The 22,993-nt window shown below is 42.9% G+C and overlaps 2 protein-coding genes across 2 annotated transcripts; one reads left to right on the top strand and one right to left on the bottom strand.

Annotated features, from left to right (window-relative positions):
* Positions 1–11,294: 11,294 nt before the first annotated feature.
* Positions 11,295–12,465, bottom strand: LOC125109897 (WAP four-disulfide core domain protein 10A-like). The gene is made up of 2 exons (XM_047746983.1): positions 12,374–12,465; positions 11,295–11,443 (listed from the first exon to the last, which is right to left on the bottom strand). Exons 1-2 carry the CDS (start codon positions 12,462–12,464, stop codon positions 11,295–11,297), a joined length of 240 nt encoding a protein of 79 aa, XP_047602939.1. The 5' UTR covers position 12,465.
* Positions 12,466–20,866: 8,401 nt separating this feature from the next.
* On the top strand, positions 20,867–22,680 carry LOC125108385 (WAP four-disulfide core domain protein 10A-like). Its single transcript, XM_047744129.1, has 3 exons — positions 20,867–20,995; positions 21,935–22,084; positions 22,462–22,680. Exons 1-3 carry the CDS (start codon positions 20,890–20,892, stop codon positions 22,554–22,556), a joined length of 351 nt encoding a protein of 116 aa, XP_047600085.1. The 5' UTR covers positions 20,867–20,889; the 3' UTR covers positions 22,557–22,680.
* The last annotated feature ends 313 nt before the right edge of the window (positions 22,681–22,993 follow it).

The following is a 22,993-nucleotide window of genomic DNA, read 5'->3' as shown; positions in this document are numbered from 1 at the left end:
GGTTGTCTCTCTGTGAGTTTGGGTTGAGCAGAAGACACGTCTTCTCCCAATGCCACTATAGGTAGAACAGGAATTAAGGAGAAGAGGGTCAGAGAGAGAGAGAGAGAGAGAGAGAGAAAGTACTGGTGAATATTGGGTTATTCTTTCTCCTACTTTTCCTTTTCACCCTCTGGCACCTAACAACATATCAAGCCAGCCATTAGCTTCCTCAGGCTACTTCCCCACTTCAAATTACATGGCACTTCCTCTGCAAAATTACTTCTTTTGAAAATGCAGTGCTCTATTAAGGAGGGCACATATTGCATGGAGCACTGGGTGTTGTACATAAACAATGAATCTTGGAACACTGCATCAAAAAATAATGATGTATTTTATGATGAATAACATAACACAATAAAAAAATTTTAAAAAACAATAAATCTTCAGCTTGTATACTTTGTCAAAAACAAACAAACAAAAATATATAAAGGAAATGGATCAGCATTAGGCTTTCCACCCCCAGGGATAACCAGTGTATGTATGCCCTTTTTTTGTTGTATCATTATATTTATGAACTTCAAATAATAGAACACATCAGATGTCCTGATTTGTTTACTTAAGAATGTATGTAATAGGACAATATAATGGAAGTGTTAGTCCAGACCCTAGGTCAGAGTACCAGAGAGATTCCAGAGTGAGTTATGAAAGATGGGTTACTACATAGGACTTGAGAAAGTTGATGGTCAAGAACTTGTCAGGGGACTCTTAAACCTCCCATCTAAATAGATGATCCAACACTGAATGAGTTGCTGGGAGGGAGGAAGGGGGGAGGCTATCTTCTAATTCCAAGTTGAGATAAAGGCTTTCTGGGTATTACTCATAAAGCTTACTGTGCATCTCCAGAAGTCTGCAAGGATTCTGTAGACGTTAAGTCATGACTAAAGCTCTGAAGTGGCCTTTAGTACCAAAGAAGAGAGCTTCAGTTGGGGCACATCTGAATTGTAAGTGGCCAGGTGCCATTTTCTGTCTATAGTGAACCCTTGAAATCTCCCAGAAAAGAGTGCCAGAAGCACCAAGCCAGCTTATGGTAGTATGTACTGTGTGAGAACTGTCCTACTCCTACTTATTGGTTCTTCCTGCCTCTACTACTTAGGAGACAGAAGCTTTTCTTTTCTTTTTTTTTCCCATTTTTTTAAGATTTTGTTTATTTATTTGACATACAGAGAGAGATAACAGCAGAGGGAGAGGGAGAAGCAGATTCCCTGCTGAGCAGGGAGCCCAATATGTGACTCCATCCCAGGACCCTGGGATCATGACCTGAGCTGAAGGTGGATGCTTAACCAACTGAGCCATGCAGGTGCCCAAGACAGAAACTTTTTCTAGCCAGATGGGGGTCAAGGAACAGAATCACAAAGAGCCCAAGATGGAGATACTGACCCTTTTCCACAACCAGAGCTTCTGAGGGAGGTGAGAGTCCACAGTTCTCAATAGTTGTGGAGTTGTGGCTAATAATATGGGCCTGCACATTTGATCATTAAGTTAGTATTTTGTGACTGAAGAGTCACACAAAATTTGGGGACTTACCTAAGTTTTGTTGAAGAGATGAGGAAACAACTAACCAATCTGAATAAAATATGCAGGTGGGAGAGACAAAGTAATATGATCACATCATACAAGTCAGGCCAACAATTCAACTACCAATATCATAATCATTTTCCCATAGATGGCATTAATTGTTAAGGAGAAAACAATGAAGCAGAAGAAGATATACCCTGCTGACACCTGGCAGCTGAGGGGTAGAGGAAGGTGGCACAAGGAAGGAGGAGCCTTAATTACCACTCAAATTTCCCAAACTCTCCCATCTGTCCCCTTTAGCCTTTATCTGTTGCTTTACCATCCTAAAACCAAGAGGAAAGAAAAAAAAAAGAGTCCAAGGAAACAGTAAAATCCAGTGTCATAAAATTACACAGTCATAGACAGTGATTGTTCTTCTCCCTGAAAGACTTTATATTTCTTCAGATATTTTCCACCAAGCAGAAGAGCCTCCTCTGCACTGTCCAATATGGTAGCCACTACCCACATGTGACAATTTTAATTAAATTTAAAATTCAGCTTCTACTCATTTCAAGCATTCAACAGCCACATATAGCTAGAGGCTATTGTATTAGACAGCTCAGAGATACAACATTTCCATCACCCCTGAAAGCTGTAGGGACAACGCTGCTCTAGAATAATCAACCAAAATTCCTCTGCTCAAAAGCAACTGTCCTGCAAGAGATAATTTAAAAGGTGCAAAATTTTCAAAGGGGGCTTTGAAAACTTACTCTCCTTCCAGAAGAAGTGTAATTTAGACGGTGGAAACAAGCAAGAATTAGGCATGTAAATCTTGGACATATTGACTTTAAGCAGGTTGGTTTTAGGAGACCTGAGAAGAAGAACAAGAGAAGGGGACTCTGGAGAGAAAGCAAAGGTAGAGAGAGTCTTTAAAATGTAAGAGAACAGATGTTGAGGGGGCTTCCATCTTTTTGTTTTAATTTAATTTTATTTTTTCAGTCTTCCAAGATTCATTGTTTATGCACCACACCCAGAGTTCCATGCAATACATGCACTCCTTAATACCCACCACCAGGATCACCTAACCCCCTACTCCCCACCCCTCCAAAGCCCTAAGTTTGTTTCTCAGAGTCCACAGTCTCTCATGGTTCATCTCCTCCTCTGATTTACTCCAATTCACTTGTCCTTTCCTTTTCCTAATGTCCTCCGTGTTATATCTTATGCTCCACAAGTAAGTGAAACCATATGATAATTGAGTCTCTCTGTTTGACTTATTTCACTCAGCATAATCTCCTCCAGTCCCATCCATGTTGATATAAAAGTTGGGTATTCATCCTTTCTGATGGAGGCTTAATACTCCATTGTATATATGGACCACATCTTCCTTATCCATTCATCTGTTGAAGGCCATCTTGGCTCTTTCCACGGTTTGGCAACTGAAACCATTCCTGCTATGAACACTGAGGTACAGATGGTCCTTCTTTTCACTACATCTGTATTTTTGAAGTAAATACCCAGTAGTGCAATTGCAGGTTCTAGGGAAGCTCTATTTTTAATTTCTTAAGTAATCTCCACACTGTTTTCCAAAGTGGCTGCACCAACATTCATTCCCACCAACAGCGTAAGACGGTTCTCCTCTCTCCACATTCTCTCCAACACTTGTTGTTTACTAATCTTGTTAATTTTGGCCATTCTAACTGGCGTAAGGTGGTATCTCAGAGTGGTTTTGATTTGAAGCTCCCTGATAGCTAGTGATGAGGAACATTTTTTCATGTGTCTGTTAGCATTTGTATGTCCTCTTTGGAGAAGTGTCTGTTCATGTGTTCTGCCCTCTTTTTGATGTGATTATCTGTTTTTTGGGTGTTGAGTTTGAGGTGTTCTTTGTAGATCTTGGATATCAGCCCTTTGTCTGTAGTGTCATTTGTGAATATCTTCTCCCATTCCATATGTTGCTTCTTTGTTTTGTTGACTGTTTCCCTTGCTGTGCAGAAGCTTTTGATCTTGATGAAGTCCCAAAAATTCATTTTTGCTTTTGTTTCCTTTGCCTTTGGAGACATGTCTTGAAAGAAGTTGCTACCACTGATGTCAGAGAGGTTCCTGCCTATGTTCTCCTCTAGGATTTGGATAGATTCCAGCCTCATGTTGAGGTCTTTTATTCATTTCAAGTTTATCTTTGTGTATGGTGTAAGAGAATGGTCAACTTTCATTCTTCTAGATATAGCTGTCCAATTTTCCCAGCACCATTTCTTGAAGAGACTGTCTTTTTTCCATTGGATATTTTTTCCTGCTTTGTCGAAGATTAGTTGACCATAGAGTTGTGGGTCCATTTCTGGACTCTCTACTCTGTTCCACTGGCCTGTGTGTCAGTTTTTGTGCCAGTACCATACTGTCTTGGTGATCACAGCTTTATAGTAAAGCTTGTAATCATACAACGTGATGCCCCCAGTTTTGTTTTTCTTTTTCAACATTTGTTTTCTTTTTCAACATTTCCTTAGCAAGTTGGGGTCTCTTCTGGTTCCATACAAATTTTAGGATTGTTTGCTCCAGTATTTTGATAAATACTGGTGGAATTTTGATCAGGATGGCATTGAAAGTACAGATTGCTCTGGGCAGTATAGACATTTTAACTATGTTTATTCTTCCTATCCATGAGCATGGAATGGCTTTCCATCTTTTTATATCTTCTTCAATTTCTTTCATGAGTGTTCTGTAGTTCCTCAAGTACAGACCCTTTACCTCTTTGGTTAGGTTTATTCCCAGGTATCTTATGGTTCTTGATGTTACAGTAAATGGAATTGATTCTCTAATTTCCTTTTCTATATTTTCATTGCTAGTGTATAAAAAAGCAACTGATTTCTGTGCACTGATTTTGTATCCTGCCAGATTACTGAATTGCTGTATGAGTTCTAGTATTTTGGGCGTGGAGTCTTTTGGGTTTTCCATGTAAAGTATCACGTCATCTGCAAAGAGAGAGAGTTTGACTTCTTTTTTGGTAATTTGAATACCTTTTATTTCTTTTTGTTGTCTGATTGCTGTTGCTAGGACTTCTAGTACTATGTTGAACAAGAGTGGTGAGAGTGGGCATCCTTGTCATGTTCCTGATCTCAAAGGGAAGGCTGTCAGCCTTTCCTCATTGAGAGTGATATTCGCTGTGGGTTTTTCATAGATAGACACCTTAAAGAACTGGAAAATCATAACAAATTTAAGCCACAAGAAGGGAAATAATCAAGATTAGAGCAGAGATCAATGAGATAGAAACTAGAGATACAGTAGAACACATCAATGAAGCTAGAAGCTTTGAAAGAATCAATTTCAAATTCTTTGAAAGAATCAATAAGGTTGATAAACTCCTGGCCAGACTAATCCAAAAGAAGAGAGAGAGGACCCAAATTAATAAAATTGTGAATGACAGGGGAGAGATCACGACTGACACCAAAAAAATAGGAACAATCATCAGGAATTATTATCAATAGTTATAGGCCAGTAAGTTAAGCAACCTAGAAGAAATGGATACATTCCTGGAAACCTATGAGCTTCCAAGTCTGAATCAGGAAGAAATTGACAAACTGAATAGATCTATATCTAATAAAGAGATTGAAGCAGTGATCAAAAACCTCCCAAAAAGCAAGAGCCCAGGACCTGACAGATTCCCTGGGGAATTCTACCAAACATTCAAAGAAGAAATAATACCTATTCTCCTGAAGCTGTTTCAAAAAATAGAAACAGGAGGAAAACTTCCAGGCTTTTTCTATGAAGCCAGCATTACCCTGATCCCCAAACCAGATAAAGGCCCCGTCAAAAAGGAAAATTTCAGACCAATATCCCTGATGAATGTGGATGCCAAGATTCTCAACAAGATCCTAGCTAATAGGATCCAACAGTACATCCAAAAAATTACCCACCATGACCAGGTGGGATTTATCCCTGGGATGCAAGTGTGGTTCAACATTTGCAAATCAATCAATGTGATAGAACAAATCAATAAGAGAAGAGAGAAGAACACACCGTCCTCTCAGTTAATACGGAAAAAACATTTGACAAGATAGAGCATCTGTTTCTGATTAAAATGCTTCAAAGTATAGGGATGGGGGCTTCCACCTTAGATGCTTGTATCTGTTCTACAACTTTCTCCATTCAGAGCTCATGTCCCTGCCAGCAGGCCTTAGCATGTCTTGATGAAGGAAAAGTACCAAGTGAAGGTATTGAGACTTCATTTACCATTGGGCAATATTTACCAAAGGATACAACCTAATTGGTGAAGCTCCAGGCCAAAGGTGAACTACCTCTGAGCATGGTAGGTTGTCAGAAATCCTATAAATCACTCACATTGTTTTCCCCAGAAAGGCAGTTTGAGGTGGCATAATACCCAGTTTTTGAGCCTGGCTCGGAGTGTTCTTATTATCCTCTGAATGCAGTAGTGCATAACAACACAGATGAGTAAAGTAGATGCTCTGTCATCCACTTACAGATGGGGATACAAAGTAGAAGGTAGCTGGGTGAAGGTGAACATACACTGGGATGGCATGGATTCCTGGGCAGATCCTTTGCACAAAGAAAGAGGAAGGCTTACTTCACTTAACATAATCCCCTCCAGTTCCATCCCTGTCGATGCAAATGGTGGGTATTCATCGCTTCTGATGGCTGAATAATATCCCATTGTATATGTACCATATCTTCTTTATCTATGCATCTGTTTAAGGGCATCTGGGCTTCTTCCACAGTTTGGCTATTGTGGACATTGCTGCTATGTATATTGGGGTGCATGCTCCCCTTCCTTTCACTACATCTGTAACTTTGGGGTATATATCTAATAGTGCAATTGCTGGGTCGTCTGGTAGCTCTATTCTTAACATATTGAGGAACCTCCAAACTGTTTTCCAGAGTGGCTGCGCCAGCTTGCATTCCCACCAACAGTGTAAGAAGACAATTATCATATGGTTTCACACATATGAGGAACATAAGCAATAGCACAGGGGGACCATAGGGGAAGGGAGGGAAATCCAAAGGGGAAGAAATCAGAGAGGGAGAGGAACCATGAGAGACTATGGACACTGGGAAACAATCTGAGGGTTTCAGAGGGGAGAGGGGTGGGAGGAGGGGGTAAAAAGTAAATGGGTATTGAGGAGGGCATGTGCTGTGATGAACACTGGTGTAATTTGTAAATAATGAATCATTGAGCACTAGATCAAAAACTAATGGTATAGTATGCAGTGGTTAACTGAAAATATTTTTTTAAAAAAGGTGAAAGACTGGTGCACACTGCCAGAACCAGAAAATCCAAAGCCATGGGATCCATGGAGCTATTTATTTATACCTAAAATTATCATTTTAGATCTAAGTTTTCCAGAACTTTGAGATCCATTCAATGAAAACAAAAAAAAAGGCCTTACTCTTAGTCCAGTTTTCTGAGTTCCTTACTTGCCCTTAAAGGGTGCTTAAGATCCTGGGGATGCCCAATACCCTTCTTTGCACTCCTCAGGTACACTAACTGAACCAGAGAAGAGAAATATAACCATGCCCAGGCTGGGTACTACTCACATACAGAATTCTGTGTGAATTCTTTGGTCATCTTGAGGTAGAGTGTAAGACAATGGCAAGACCCCGAGGCATCACAAAGACATAGGAGGACTGCTCCCCTCAGAATTCAGGATCCTGGGCTTTCCAGATAATGTTAAAGAAGAGAAAGTATGAGACTTACAGTCAGGAATACTGGTACCTTGTTTCATGTCTGTCCCTTCTACCTGTGGAACCTCAGGCAGGCATGTCACCTCTGTGTCAATTTTCTTATTGGATCACCAGAAACAACAATCTCCATCTCACAGAAATAGTGTTGAGACCACCTGGGCAGGGAACTCATCCAAACAAGCCACAAATTAAAGCTCATGCCTCCAGACTCTTGCCCATACTTAACCTTTCAAGGTGTTGAGTTAAGTGTCTGCAGTAGCTGGCTGACAGCTCTTCTATGTGGCCTCTTCTTACTTGGGGATGGGGAGAGGAGGTTGTGGTCTCCCACCAGGGGCAGAGGAGCAGAAAAACAAAGTTCAAAGGCCTAGAACTTAATGGTGATTTGATCTGTGAGTTCTGCCCAGGAAGTTCATGTTGGTCATATCACAGACTCTTTCCTTTGACACTCTCCCATTCCAAAATATTATATTTTCTTTGATATGAGCAGTACATCCTCCTAACATAGGAGGAACACTGTACACCTTATCACAGTCCTGGCCACCCAAACAGACCCAAGTCTTGAGTCTATCAGATGTATATGAGTCTGTCCATAGGTAGACTAAAGGGTAGTTGGTATATCTATTTGCCTTTGACTTGCTCATGATGATAAGGTCAACAGCTTCCCTGTATTGATTCTGTCTTGCTAATTAAAGCATAACACCATCTTCCCCTAAATGCCCTGGGGGTTTTATGTGGATAAAAAGAGACTGAGTAGGAAGGACTTTAGGAAAGATAGATGGCCAGCACCAACATCTTGGTACAAATTTATGGATTGAGGGCTGGGGGGATTTTCCCACCAAATGTCAGAGAAGAGCATTGTAGAGAGCACACATACCCGTAATTTGGAGCTTATTAGAAAAAAAGAAGAGTCAAGTGGGCAAGGGCCAGGGATCCCAAGGAGCAGACCTCCTTCTTCCAAACTCTATGTCCAGGAATATTTCATGCACTGACTGGAGACATCCATGTACAATGATTTTTCCCCCCAGGGTACACTGGATGTATTGAGCAGTGGGAAACATATGTCAGGATTCTGGGTACTTGATTGAGGAGAGTGGACTGTATAGAGACAAAAGGTAGAATCTGGGGACCTGGGTACAAAGATGTGGGAGCAAATGGAAGGGAACTCTGATGGGGACTGCAAAAGTTACCACACCTAAAATGATTGAATTGTGGATTCCCAAGACATCACTTTCTATGGCTGGAAAATGATGTTTCTTGCAGGGTTGTCACAGCCCTGCCCAGCATCTGGCTCAGATGCTGGGGTTCTTTAACGGTCTGTTTGAGTAGCACAGTCACTGAGAGTGCCAAGGAGGTTCCTCCCAGGATTTCTGCCACACTTTGTTCTGGACTATTCAGATGGGTTTGCAATAAAGCTTTGTAGAATTTAGGAAAACAGCACATCTTTGCTCTTACTTTTGCTCTCTCCATATTTTATACAGACACACACATATACATATACATATACATACACACACATACATATATAAACACATTCATATATATACACATATACATGTATATAAACACATACAGGTATAGATACATAATATATACAGACATACACATATACACACACATATATACAGACAGGCATACATATGCATGTAGATGTGTATATATACATGTCCATATAAGGATATGGATTTAGGTATACATACATACAATTATTGTGTGTATGTACATATTATTATATATGATTATATGTATACATGCACACACATATATTACACATATACATAATACCTGCATACATATTTTTGATCTGTAATGTGCCTATGTGTTCTTCTAAAACTGTAAGCTTGTATTGTTGGTGTCTGCTCTCATAGTCCCTATTCCTGAACTCTCTAGAAATCCTAGTGATTGCTTAGCCACAGGTATTTGCATTTTTTAAAAAGATTTATCTATTTCTCTGAGAGAGAGAGACAGACTGAGCAGGGGGAGGGCAAGAGGTAGAGGGAGAAAATCCCAAGAAGACCCCCCTGATGAGCATGAGACTGAGGTGAGCTCTATCTCAGGACCCTGAGATAATGATATGAGCCACAAGCAAGAGTCCATGGAGTCAAGTGGGAAGAGCTCCAGGAGGCAGGCAGACCTTGCTGGAGGCAGGTGTGCAGTGTTACTCCAGTCCAGTGATTCCTGCTGGGCATCAGTGAAGGATTGCCCAGAGGAGGAAACCTGCCTCTCTCAGACCAGAGCCTCTGGCCCATCTCAGAAGCATTCCAGGGCTCCTGGTATCAGAGGAGCTTCTCCATCTCTCCTCGGACCTACCCTTGGACCAGGAGATCTTAGGAAAGAGATCACCATCAACCAGCACTTGGACCAGGAGACCTTAGGAAAGAGATTATGATCAACCAGCAGCACAGACATTATCAGACACAGGTGGGCGGTAAGGGCATGCTCTGCAGGAGTGCTTCCTCACACAGCCTGACTCTGCAAGCATCATCCCAGGGCTTGGCCAGGCCCCAAACACCCTGGGAGAGACTATTAAGAGAGGAAAGTTTACTTGCCAGGGCCCACATAGGGAGTGACCTCCCACATCTACAACCAGTGCTCCCTACCATGTGGGTACTCCATGATGCCAGGTGACATATTTCTTGCCACTGTCATGAGCCCCTCAACCATGAATTCTACTGGAAGCAACTGCTCTTCTTCATCATGATAACTGGTGTCCTGGCCTGTGTTCCACAGAGTTCTCTGGACACTCCACCCTGTCCCAGTGGACTCAGAATCTATGCCTTGAATGCTTTGACTAGGAGGAGTGTTTGCCTGTCCAGCACTTGGTGTTCTGTCCTATGGAACAGTTGTGTGTTCCATGGTAGGTTGAGTGGAGGAGTAGGGACCCTGGCAAGGCCTTGACTCTCATGGAGGCAGAGGAGGGAGCACCTAGGTTGAGTGGAGGAGTAGGGACCCTGGCAAGGCCTTGACTCTCATGGAGGCAGAGGAGGGAGCACCTGTAAATTCTGCCATGACCTGGGTGTCCAAAAAGACAAGTTTCAACCTGTGGAGAATTGTTGATCAGGCTGGTCTGTCTGACAGACACACAGCCTCATGGTTGTCATTCCTTCTGCAGTCATTATTCTCTTTTCATGCTCCAGCCATGCTCCTTCTCTATGTCAGTGCACATGGGAGAACTCTAGAAGTATCTTCTGCATATCATACACAATGATAATGGTCAATTCCTGCCTCATTTCCATCCTTTGGGAGCCCCCATGCTCACAAGTGGGTCCATACTGATGCCTTCACTCACAAAGTGTGCCCCACTGCCACCTCTGGTAGTAGTTTGTGTCATGACAAACCCAGGGTGCCTAATTAAGGAACTATAGGAAGTTATCTGAAATGCAAGTATTGGGTTTAGGCGCTGAGCAAACCAAGGGTCCAGACAAACATCCTCCTCTAGCCGCATCATGACCTCTCATTCTCTTTTGCTTTAAGCATGTCACTTGACTTCCCTTGGATTGGTTTTCTTCATTGTAAAGGGACAGTAATCTGAACCTCACAAGGAGAATGGGAAGAATGGGGTGAGGGTGGGACAAGTTTAAGAAGAGGCCTCCCTGGGGACCCCCTACTCTGTGACCAGGATCTAGTCTCCATTTGCCTCATGTTTAACTTGGCCCTCTTGACTCTAGGCTGGGGAATGTTCTGGTTAGCATTGGGAGATACCACACATGAGAAGTTTCTCCCCTGGGTGTACTGGCTCAGTAAGCAGATCAACAATGAGTCCTGGGCCTCCAGGACTTGGCAACGGTGCAGGAACCAACAGGAGAGAGAATACAGAAGAATGACAAGGGGAGAGAGATCAGAGACCTGGACCCAGAGAGGGGACCCTCTGGGGTCTGCACGGGGTCCTCAATGATCACAAGCACTGAGACTAAAGTAGGCAGGTCTGTGGACATTTGTTCTGTTTTATTTGACAGGAACAAATAGTTTAGACAGTGGAGTGGGTGCATTCCTGTTGATATCCTTTTGCCTGGGTTCTGAGGTCCCCATGCCTTGGCATGAATAGAGGTTTGAGGGAGTGGCCCAGCCCTCTCACCCACTCACTGCAGGCTCATGCAAATATTCCCACAGAAGGTTGAACAACATATGTTATTTGCTTGACAATCTTGGTGATATTCACAGGGGCGTCTGCACATATATATGTTGGTATGCTTTTCACAGACCTCGATTTCTTTGATCAGCTCTATTTCTGAAACAGAGCAGGAACAGGGTCAGTGCAACCAGATCCCGTGAGAGCACTCCCTTCAAGCTTAAAGCCTCTCCCAAAGACCCCAGAACCCAGGTCCCACATATGACACTCTTGGACTTTTCAGGGAAATCACTTTCTGCCCTTTACTCAATTGTGGTGATTGGTAGTATCTTAAATCCTATAACTCCTGACTCTTCCTCAACAGATCTCAATACCTGGCCTTCCCAGGTCCTCTGGGTACTCTGCAACCAGGACCCTGTCTCCCATGTTAGTCATGGCCTTGGTGATGCCTCCCATAGAATCTACACTCTGAGAACTCAGCAGAGACTGAGACATCCTACAAACCCCCTCCACTCTCCAGAATCTGCAGGGTCTAGAGAGGAAGGTGACTTGCCACTCTGCCCCCTCTCTCCTGTCGCTGTCACTTTCTCCAGGGCCCTTGCCTCTTCCCAGATTTTGCCACTTGCATTATTTCCCTTCCACTGCCACCATCCTGGTCTCTCTGATGATAACTTTGACTTGACCTTGTACACCCCAAAACTTGCTTTCCCATGGTCCTTTCATTCTACACCTATTCCCACCAACATTTGTGCATGTAATGTGTCACATATGTGCAGAAATCTAAGAACAGTTGTTTCGTTTCCCCACGTGACTCTCAGCCCATGATGTACCTTTCACTACTGTATGTGGTGTTTGTGTCTGGGTATTAGGAATGGAGAAGCAAAAGATGTAGTTCCCCTCCACCCCCATCACTGTTCCCAGGGCTGGATAAAAGGGCCAGAGAGCCATGGTTTGGGAGGACCCACAGTCTTCGTAGTGCTGTGGTCCGAGCAGGATGTGTAACAAGGTTCCAATACCCAGGTCTTCCTCAGAAGGGACACAGAGCCTCCTGGCCCCCTTCCCCTCCCTGTCCCCTAGTCCATCACCTACTCTGCATCGTCTTCAGTTTCCGGTGCCCTCCCTGGGCCTGCAGCAGAAGCTCACAGAGGAGGAAGAGAAGCAGCAGAGCCTGGGTTGGCATGCCTCTGGCCAGAGTGGAGAGCTCTCAGTCTGGCACAGACTTCCCTGGAGAGCTGGGTCATTATCCTGGGCTCCTCCCTGCTTCCACTTGCCAAACAAGGAGCTCTATTTCCTCCCCTTTGCTTGCCCTTAACACAGCCTGTTGTCTGTGGGACTTGGGCTTCTGCAGAGGATTCCTGCTCTCACATGACTAATCCCATCCTTTGCAAACATTTTTTCCTACATTTTAAATTATAAGACAATTTACAGAAAAAGTGAAAAGTTATCATTTTTTAAAAAATTATGATAATCTATCTGCAGAGAATTAACATGTGTCTGTTCTTAATATAATTCTATTTTTTTTTTTGCAGACTTAATATAAGCAATCTGTTGTTTTCTCACATTTGGAATCATCCACGTATTGTTACCCATCTTGTCCCGCCCTCATTTAATGAGGTAAATATTTCACAATGTGGCTTTCCATAATCACACACGTCTTACTCAAAATAAATGCCTATTGGGGAGCCTGGGTAGCTCAGTGGGTTAAGCCTTTGCCTTCGGCTCAGGTCATGATCCCAGGGTCCTGGGATGAGCCCCGCATCAAGCCCCACATTGGGCTCTCTGCTTGGCGGGGATCCTGCTTCCCCCTCTCTCTTTGCCTGCCTCTCTGTCTACTTGTGATCTCTCTCTGTCAAATAAATAAAATCTTAAAAAAAATGCCTATTTTCAAGCATTTGCATTGTACCAATTACTGATTATCTAGACAATATACTATGTTGAGAATTTTCTATTTTTCTTTTTTTTAATTTAATTTTATTTTTTCAGTATTCCAAAATTCATTGTTTAAGCACCACACCCAGTGCTCCCTGCAATACATGCACTCCTTAATACCCACCACCAAGCTCACCTAACCCCCTACCCCCATCCCCTCCCAAACCCTCAGTTTGTTTCTCACAGTCCACAGTCTCTCATGGTTCGTCTCCCACTCAGATTTCCCCCATTTCACTTTTCCTTTCCTTCTCCTAATGTCCTCTGTGTTATTCCTTATGCTCCAAAAGTAAGTGAAACCATATGATAATTGACTTTCTCTGCTTGACTTATTCACTCAGCATAATCTCCTCCAGTCCCGTCCATGTTGATACAAAAGTTGGGTATTCATCATTTCTGATGCAGAATCAATATTCCATTGTGTATATGGACCATATCTTTTTATGTTTTAATGTTTTAAAACATTTTTTTAATTTTTAATTTTTAATTTTTTAAAATTTCTTTTCAACATAACAGTATTCATTGTTTTTGCACCACACCCAGTGCTCCATGCAATCCGTGCCCTCTCCAATACCCACCACCTGGTTCCCCCAACCTCCCACCCCCCGCCCCTTCAAAACCCTGAGATTGTTTTTCAGAGTCCATAATCTCTCATGGTTCACCTCCCCTTCCAATTTCCCCCAACTCCCTTCTCCTCTCTAACTCCCCTTGTCCTCCATGCTATTTGTTATGCTCCACAAATAAGTGAAACCATATGATAATTGACTCTCTCTGCTTGACTTATTTCCATGTCTTGAAAAAAGTTGCTGTGGCCAATTAGACCCTTGTCTTAAAAGTGTCTTGCAATTTTTTGAAGAAACAGAGGAGGATAACTGTGTTCTTGGAACTCTCAATTCTCAAGGTTCTGACAGTTTTCACTCCTTTAAATGGCGTCATAAGAGTCTAAATGAACCTTTACTCTCTGCAAAGTGCAATGTACCAACAGATGTGAATTATTCAGCCTCAGAGGCACAGGACTAAACAGAGTACTTTACTGGGGAAAACTGGGAGCTATGCAGTTATAGAAAGGGGGCTCTAGTCATTGAACATAAAGGAAAGAAGCATAGAGATGGGATCAAAAGTGGGTGATGCCATGTGTGAAAAGAGGCTGAGATAGAGAAATGGGAATGCAGATCCCAGGACTCTATTTGGGGAAGAGCTGTGCCTTTGGAATGTGGAGTGGAAGAGTGGAAGCCAACATGGAGCATCGGTCAGGAGTACAGACAGTGCCTTGGATCATGAGTCAACTCCTGGCAGTTGTTCAGGTGCATCCTTATGCACTGATGATTAGGAGCCTGGTGACAATGTAGGACAGGACCTGCTAAGCATCTTGGGCTCAGCTTATCTTCAGAGCGAGTACTGAAGTAACATTCATGCGTCTTAGCACAGGAAGTTAAAACAAAGTGGATTTTAGAAGGGAGGGGGTGGGGGGATGGGTGAGCCTGGTGATAAGTATTAAGGAGGACATGGATTGCATGGAGCACTGGGTGTTATATGCCAACAATGAATCATGGAACCCTATATCAAAAACTAATGATGTACTATATGGGGACTAACATAACACAATAAAAAACGAAAATTGTTTTTTTCCTACTCTGAGGAGCTATAACTTTTTTTTTGTGCAGCTTCTTTGGAGAACAGTGTGGAGATTCCTCAAGAAATTAAAAATAGAGCTTCCCTATGACCCTGCATAGCTTCCCTATGACCCACAAATACTGGGTATTTACCCCAAAGATACAGATGTAGTGAAAAGAAGGGCCATCTGTACCCCAGTGTTTATAGCAGCAATGGCCACGGTCGCCAAACTGTGGAAAGAACCAAGATGCCCTTCAACGGACGAATGGATAAGGAAGATGTGGTCCATATACACTATGGAGTATTATGCCTCCATCAGAAAGGATGAATACCCAACTTTTGTAGCAACATGGATGGGACTGGAAGAGATTATGCTGAGTGAAATAAGTCAAGCAGAGAGAGTCAATTATCATATGGTTTCACTTATTTGTGGAACATAACAAATAGCATGGAGGACATGGGGAGTTAGGATAAGGGAGTTGGGGGAAATTGGAAGGGGAGGTGAACCATGAGAGACTATGGACTCTGAAAAACAATCTGAAGGGTTTGAAGAGGTGGGGGGGTAGGAGGTTGGGGGAACCAGCTGGTGGGTATTAGAGAGGGCACGGATTGCATGGATCACTGGGTGTGGTACAAAAACAATGAATACTGTTATGCCGAAAATAAATTTTAAAAAATGATAATAAATAAATAAATAAATAAATAAAGAGAGAGAGAGAAAGACATATGAATAACGACAAGTTATTCTAACCGTAGGACAGCATTCTGGGCTCAACATTCTCTCAGGTCTCCATTGGAGTCTTCACACTATGGCAAATACAGCTCTGGAAACATTAAAAAAATTATTTATTTATTTATTTGACAGAGATCACAAGTAGGCAGAAAGGCAGGCAGAGAGAGAGGAAGGGAAGAAGGCTCCCTGCTGAGCAGAGAGCCAGATGCAGGGCTCAATCCCAGGACCCTGGGATCATGACCTGAGCCCAAGGCAGAGGCTTTAACCCAGTGAGCCACCAAGGGCCCCTATAACTTTCTTCCTTATGGAAGAAATGGGTTGTGGTCAAGATAGAGTGCTGGTGATTGAGCACTAGGTTAGATGTCCTGTTATCACTCTGGAGCTGGTCTCTGGGATTTCACCATGTCTTCATCCTCTCTGCACCCCTCATACTTGCCAGTTTTGATTCATAACCATGTCCCTTCCCAATATCAGCTTCCAGAATGCCATTGTCCAGCTCTCTGCTAGGTGCATGCTCACCTCCCGAGTGTGTGTGTGTGTGTGTGTGTGTGTGTGTGTGTGTGTCTATGTTTATAAAATATGGGTTATAAAATATACAGAGAACAAAAGCAAGGGAAAGTCCTGCTGTTTTCCTAAATTCCAAACAACTTTATTGCAGACCCATCTGAATGGTCCAGAACAAAATAGTCCCAGAGATCCTGGGAGGAACCTCCTTGGCACTCTCAGTGACTGTGCTCCTCAAACAGACCGTTAAAGAACCCCAGCATCTGAGCCAGATGCTGGGCAGGGCTGTGACAACCCTGCAAGAAACATCATTTTCCAGCCATAGAAAGTGATGTCTTGGGAATCCACAATTCAATCATTTTAGGTGTGGCACCTTTTGCAGTCCCCATCAGAGTTCCCTTCCTTTTGCTCCCACATCTTTGTACCCAGGTCCCCAGATTCTACCTTTTGTCTCTATACAGTCCACTCTCCTCAGTCAAGTACCTAGAATCCTGACATACATCTCTCACTGCTCAATGCATCCAGCGGACCCTGGGGGAAAAATATCATTGTACATGGATGTCTCCAGTCAGTGCATGAAATATTCCTGGACATAGAGTTTGGAAGAAGGAGGTCTGCTTCTTGGGATCCCTGGCCCTTGCCCACTTGACTCTTCTTTTTTTCTAATAAGTTCCAAATTATGGGTATGAGTGCTCTCTACAATGCTCTTCTCTGACATCTGGTGGGAAAATCCCCCTAGCCCTCAAGCCACAAACTTGTGCCAAGATGTTGGTGTTCTCCAGTGGCTCCTGGACTATGGCTGAGGGGGGTTAGAGTCTGTTCTCAGGCCACGTCAAGGTCCCATGACAAGACTGAGGCCTCTATGCCAATGACCCAACACCATCCTCTGGGTCCCTTGGTGGATGGTGATGGATCCGCCGCTTCCACTTTGGTCTCTGAGTAAATGCCAAATTGTTGTGTGGGGGCCTGGGTGGGGGGAATTCAAACAGAGGGTCTTACTCAGTCATCTTGCTGATGTCACTCCTGAAAAAGACCTTAAAAGAATTGAATGATATAAAATTAGCATATCTACAAAAATTGTAAATTAAATAAGCTTTAGAAATGAAATGTGGTGATATCATTTAGGAGCTAATTCTAGTGAAACATAGACAATGGTGGTGGAAATTCAGAGTTGTTCCGGGCACCTGGGTGGCTCAGTTGGTTAAGTAACTGCCTTCAGCTCAGGTCATGATTCCAGGATTTCAGGATTGAGTCCCACATCAGGCTCCCAGCTCCACGGGGAGTCTGTTTCTCCCTCTGAACTTCCCCCCTCTCATGCTCTCTCTCACTGTCTCTCTTTCTCAAATAAATGAATAAAAATCTTTAAAAAAAAAAGTTGTTCCACATGGCAGTGTTGTCCACTATCATCACTGCTGTTCAACGTAATACTAGAAGTCCTAGCCTCAGCAATCAGACAACAAAAAGAAATAAAAGGCATCTGAATTGGCAAAGAAAAAGTCAGCCTCTCTCTTTGCAGATGATATGATACTTTATGTGGAAAACCCAAACGATTCCACTCCAAATTTCTAGAACTCACAGGAATTCAGTAAAGTGTCAGGATATAAAATCAATGCACAGAAATTAGTTGCCTTTCTATACACCAATAACAAGACAGAAGAAAGAGAAATTAAGGAGTCAATCCCATTTACAACTGCACCCAAAACCATACTATTCCTAGGAATAAACCTAAGCAAAGAGGCAAAACTCTATACTCAGAAAACTTTAAAGTACTCATGAAAGAAATTGAGGAAGACACAAAGAAGTGGAAAAGCATTCCATTCTCATGGGACTGAAAGAACAAATATTGTGAAAATGTCTATGCTACCCAAAACAATCTACACATTTAATGCAAACCCTATTAAAACACCATCAGTTTTTTTTTCAAAGAAATGGAACAAATAATCCTAGAATTTACATGGAACCAGAAAAGACCCAGAATAGCCAGAAGAATGTTGAAAAAGAAAACCAAAGTTGGTGGCATCACAATTCCAGACTTCAAGCTCTATTACAAAACTGTAATCATCAAGACAGTATGGTACTGACACCAGAACAGACATATAGATCAATGGAACAGACTAGAGAGCCCAGAAATGGACCCTTAACTCTATGGTCAACTAATCTTTGACAAAGCAGGAAAGAATGTCCAATGGAAAAAAGACAGCCTCTTCAACAAATGGTATTGGGAAAATTGGGCGGCCACATGCAGAAAAATCAAACTGAACCATTTCCTTACACAACACACAAAAATAGACACAAAATGGATGAAAGATCTCGATGTGAGACAGGAATCCATCAAAATCCTTGAGGAGAACACAGGCAGCAACCTCTTTGACCTCAGTCGCAACAACTTCTTCATAGACACATCACCAAAGGCACGGGAAGCAAGGGCAAAAATGAACTATTGGGACTTCATCAAGATCAAAAGCTTTTGCACAGCAAAGGAAACAGTCAACAAAACCAAAAGACAACTGACAGAATGGGAGAAGATGTTTGCAAATGACATATCAGATAAAGGGCCAGTATCCAAAATCTATAAAGAACTTATCAAACTCAACACCCAAAAAACAAATAATCCAATCGAGAAATGGGCAGAAGACATGAACAGAAATTTCTGCAAAGAAGACATCCAAATGGCCAACAGACACATGAAAAAGTGCCCAACATCACTTGTCATCAGGGAAATACAAATCAATACCACAATGAGATACCTCACACCAGTCAGAATGGCTAAAATTAATAAATCAGGAAAAGGGACGACTGGGTGGCTCAGTGAGTTGAGCCACTGCCTTCGGCTCGGGTCGTGATCTCAGGATCCTGGGATCGAGGCCCGCATCGGGCTCTCTGCTCAGCGGGGAGCCTGCTTCCCTCTCTCTCTCTGCCTGCCTCTGTCTACTGTGATCTCTCTCTGTCAAATAAATAAATAAAATTTAAAAAAAAATAAGTCAGGAAAAGACAGATGTTGGTGAGGATGTGGAGAAAGGGGAAGCCTCCTATATTGTAGGTGGGAATGCAAGCTAGTGCAGCCACTCTGCAAAACAGTACGGAGGTTCCTCAAAAGTTTGGAAAATAGGGGTGCCTGGGTGGCTCAGTGGGTTAAAGCCTCTTCAGCTAAGGTCATGATCCCAGAGTCCTGGGATCGAGCCCCTCATCGGGCTCTCTGCTCAGCAGGGAGCCTGCTTTCTCCTCTCTCTGCCTGCCTCTCTGCCTACCTGTGATCTCTGTCTGTCAAATAAATAAATAAAATCTTAAAAAAAAAAGTTTGGAAAATAGAGCTATCCTATGACCCACCATCGCACTACTGGGAATTTACTCTAAAGATACAAGTAGTGATCTGAAGGGGCACATGAGTCTGAATGTTTATAGCAACAATGTTGCTATAAATAACCAAACTATGAAAAGAACCTAGATGTCTATCAACAGATGAATGGATAAAGATGTCACACACACACACACACACACACACACACACACAATGGAACACTATGCAACCATCAAAACACCAAAATCCTCCCATTTGCAATGACGTGGATGGAACTAGAGGGTATTAGGCTAAGCGAAATAAGTCATTCAAAGAAAGAGAATTATCATATGATCTCTCTGATATGAAGAATTGGAGAGGCAGGGCAGGGGGCTGTGGTGGGTAGGGAGGGAAAAATGAAACAAGATGGGACCAGGGAGGGAGACAAACCATAAGAGACTCTTAATATCCGGAAACAAACTGAAGGTTGCTGGGGGGGTGGGGGAAGAGGGATAGGGTGGCTGGGTTATGGACATTAGGGAGGGTATGTGCTATGGGGAGTGCTGTGAATTGTGTAAGACTGATGATTCACAGACTTGTGCCCCTGAAGCAAATAATACATTATATGTTAATGAAAAAAAAGAAAAAGAAAAAGTTGTTCCACATCAAATTTTGTAATCAGTTTTCAAAAGTCTCTGGTGATTTTTAAATTGTAATTTACTGGGGCGCCTGGGTGGCTCAGTGGGTTAAAGCCTCTGCCTTCGGCTCAGGTCATGATCCCGGGGTCCTGGGATCGAGCCCCACATCGGGCTCTCTGCTCCGCAGGGAGCCTGCTTCCTCCTCTCTCTCTCTCTGCCTGCCTCTCTGCCTGCTTGTGATCTCTGTCTGTCAAATAAATAAATAAAATTTTTAAAAAAAATAAATAAATTGTAATTTACTTACATTTATTGATATTCTTAAATGGCTTTTGAGATATACTAAAATACATAAACAACCTGAGGGTTTTGAAGGGGCGGGGGGTGGGAGGTTGGGTGAGCCTGGTGGTGGGTACTATGGAGGGCAAGTATTGCATGGAGCACTGGGTGTGGTGCATAAACAATGAATTCTGTTATGCTGAAAAGAAATTAAAAAAATACATACACAATAAATATGTATGATTTTTTTTATTAGGAAGTTAGTTCTAAAACTATCTTTCTATGAAAACAAATGACACTGTTATCTCTCTAGGGAATGGATAACTGATCGTATCTTACTAGCTTTCTTTGTACTTTTCTGTTTCTCAAATTTCTAAAATAAGTGATAAATTATGAAGAATTCATTTCTGCAATGACAGCAGCAGAAAGCATGAGAAGGAAAGAACCTCAGGAGACAAGAATGCCCAAGCAAGGAGTGGTGCATGTAGGAGAGGACGCAGAACCAAATGGGGCAGTGAGAGACCAGTCACGTGTTCTCCCAACTCCACACCCCAAAGCTGTTCCCTACCCCCTGCAGGACCTAGTAAAATCCTGGGTCTCCTGTGAGGCACACACTCAAACATCCAGAGTTAACATCATGAAGTGGTTGGTTCTCCAGCTGCTGACACTCTACTGCCTGGTGATCACACCAGTGACAGGAAGTATGAGAGAAAAAAGGACTGTAATTAAGCCTCAAGAGTACAGTAGGTATTCTAGTTGATCTTCAAACTGAAGAGGTGGTAGAAAACAAGGAGCCAGGGATTGGCATATGTGAAAGACTTGGTTCCCTTTTTAAGCCAGGATACCTATGAAAGCTGAATGTGCAGTTCTCAAGTTTGATGGTCTCCTGATATTATGAGAAGTGATGTTTTTTTATGTGTGTTGTGGGGACTGTGGTGGCTACATAGTGTTTTTGTTGAGGAGAACCCATAGCAGTGGAAAGCTCCATATGGCTCAAAGCCCGCATGGAGGGTGCCTAGCTTGAGCCACGAGGAGTTTGTGTTCTCCAGTTAGGGGCTCCAAGGATAAGCACTGAATTGGGAAAGGGGTACCAATTACTTCTTGAAATGTGCCTTTTGTTTAGGGAATTGAGTATTTTAGAATACTGGGCATGGGGAAGAGAAATAAAATGTGTGCTTGACCAAGAGAACTTTAGAATCATTAGGGTTAAAGAATTGAAATCTGCTGAATTAAGGGGGAGCATAGTGGGTCCATAACTGTCAGTAAAGTTTTCTAGAGAACAACTAGGTTTGGAAGGCTGTCTCAGCCAGACAGGGGAAAGTACAAGATAGTTTCTCCTCTTTTCTGGGACTCTGTTCCTCCCACCCCATAGAATGAGAGCAGGAGACTAGAAGATCTCTTGGGCCTCTTCATTCTGAGAACTGGGTTTCAGGACTAAGGTCCTATGATGTTCAGTTCCATGGAGGTGACTTCATGGTTACTGGGTTTGCTAGGGAATCGGAGCTGGGTTTTGACTCTAGGAATGGAAGAGGCCACCCAGATCCCTAGGCAGGCAGGCAGAAGAAGAAAAGAAACCAATGAAGGAAATGGTCAAGTGGTCCCAATGGTGCTGGGACCTTAGAGGGGCTGATAATTGTGAGAATTATTCTTCTTGGAGTCACTGCTCATTTGTTCCTTCTCAGTTATAGTGGAGCCGAAACTGAGAACATGCGTAAGGAAACCCACCCCCTTTGAATGCTACAGAATCTGCAGAACTTCCTGGGATTGCCCTCATGGCTATGAATGCTGCTTTTCCTCCTGTGGAAATATCTGCTTGCATATCAGAGTAGTCGGTAGGATCTAATATTCACCCCTTCTTGCTATTAGGCTCTCAAAGACTATGGAACCCCTAACTGTGAGGGAGCAGACAGAAGGAGACTATACCTTCCGAGTCCTGGTACCCATTCCAACCTGGGACCCCCACTTCTTCCTCTATTGCCAACACCCATTGTCCTCTTGCAAGTCTGCCTGATTTATCCAAACCTTAAGAGATCTGACATTTATATCTCTTTGCTCCCTGGGCTTAAAACATCCTGAGAGAAGACTTGTGGGCATCTCCTAAAGTACATAAATATCCCTGCCTCTGAGGTTTGGGTGGATCTGTTATCTTCAAAGAAATGTGTTTCAGCAGACTGCTTGACCATTGAATACCTACCCTTCTTTCTTCCAGAGGGTGAATACGAGAACACTTCACCTCCCACCATGGCAGAAACTACTTCATATACCACGTCCACCACTGAAAGTTGGGAGAGCAATTCTTCATAATGTCCAGTTGTACCATCATCTTGTCCCTGCTGAGAGGCAAGGAGAGGGAGGTGGTGGGTTCCCATGGCAATGTTTCTCCTATTTGCCAACCCTCTTCCCTGAACCATTATATTATCAACCACATTTCTCTGAAGAATAAACTATGGCAGTAACCAGAACCTCTGTCTCTCCTATAGTCCCAGTACCATTTGCTACCCCCACATTTTCCCTAAGTCCTCAACCCCTGCCTCTCAGTGGATTTCCCTGCCTTCTCATCATTCAGAACATTGAACTCTTTAGCCAAGACACCTGGACTCTCTTTGTTCATTGACTACCATCTCTGGGAAAACTGCTTATGTGTGGGTTGACCTTATGGCTACAGAAAACACTGTCTCTATGGGCTCCTTGACCTTCTCAGTGCAGCCTTTCTTTTCTTATTTTAGGTCTATGATTCTAAT

Source organism: Lutra lutra, chromosome 9 (genome assembly GCF_902655055.1).
Source record: "Lutra lutra chromosome 9, mLutLut1.2, whole genome shotgun sequence".
NCBI classification, from domain to species: domain Eukaryota; kingdom Metazoa; phylum Chordata; class Mammalia; order Carnivora; family Mustelidae; genus Lutra; species Lutra lutra.
This window is presented reverse-complemented; position numbering and strand designations above follow the sequence as displayed.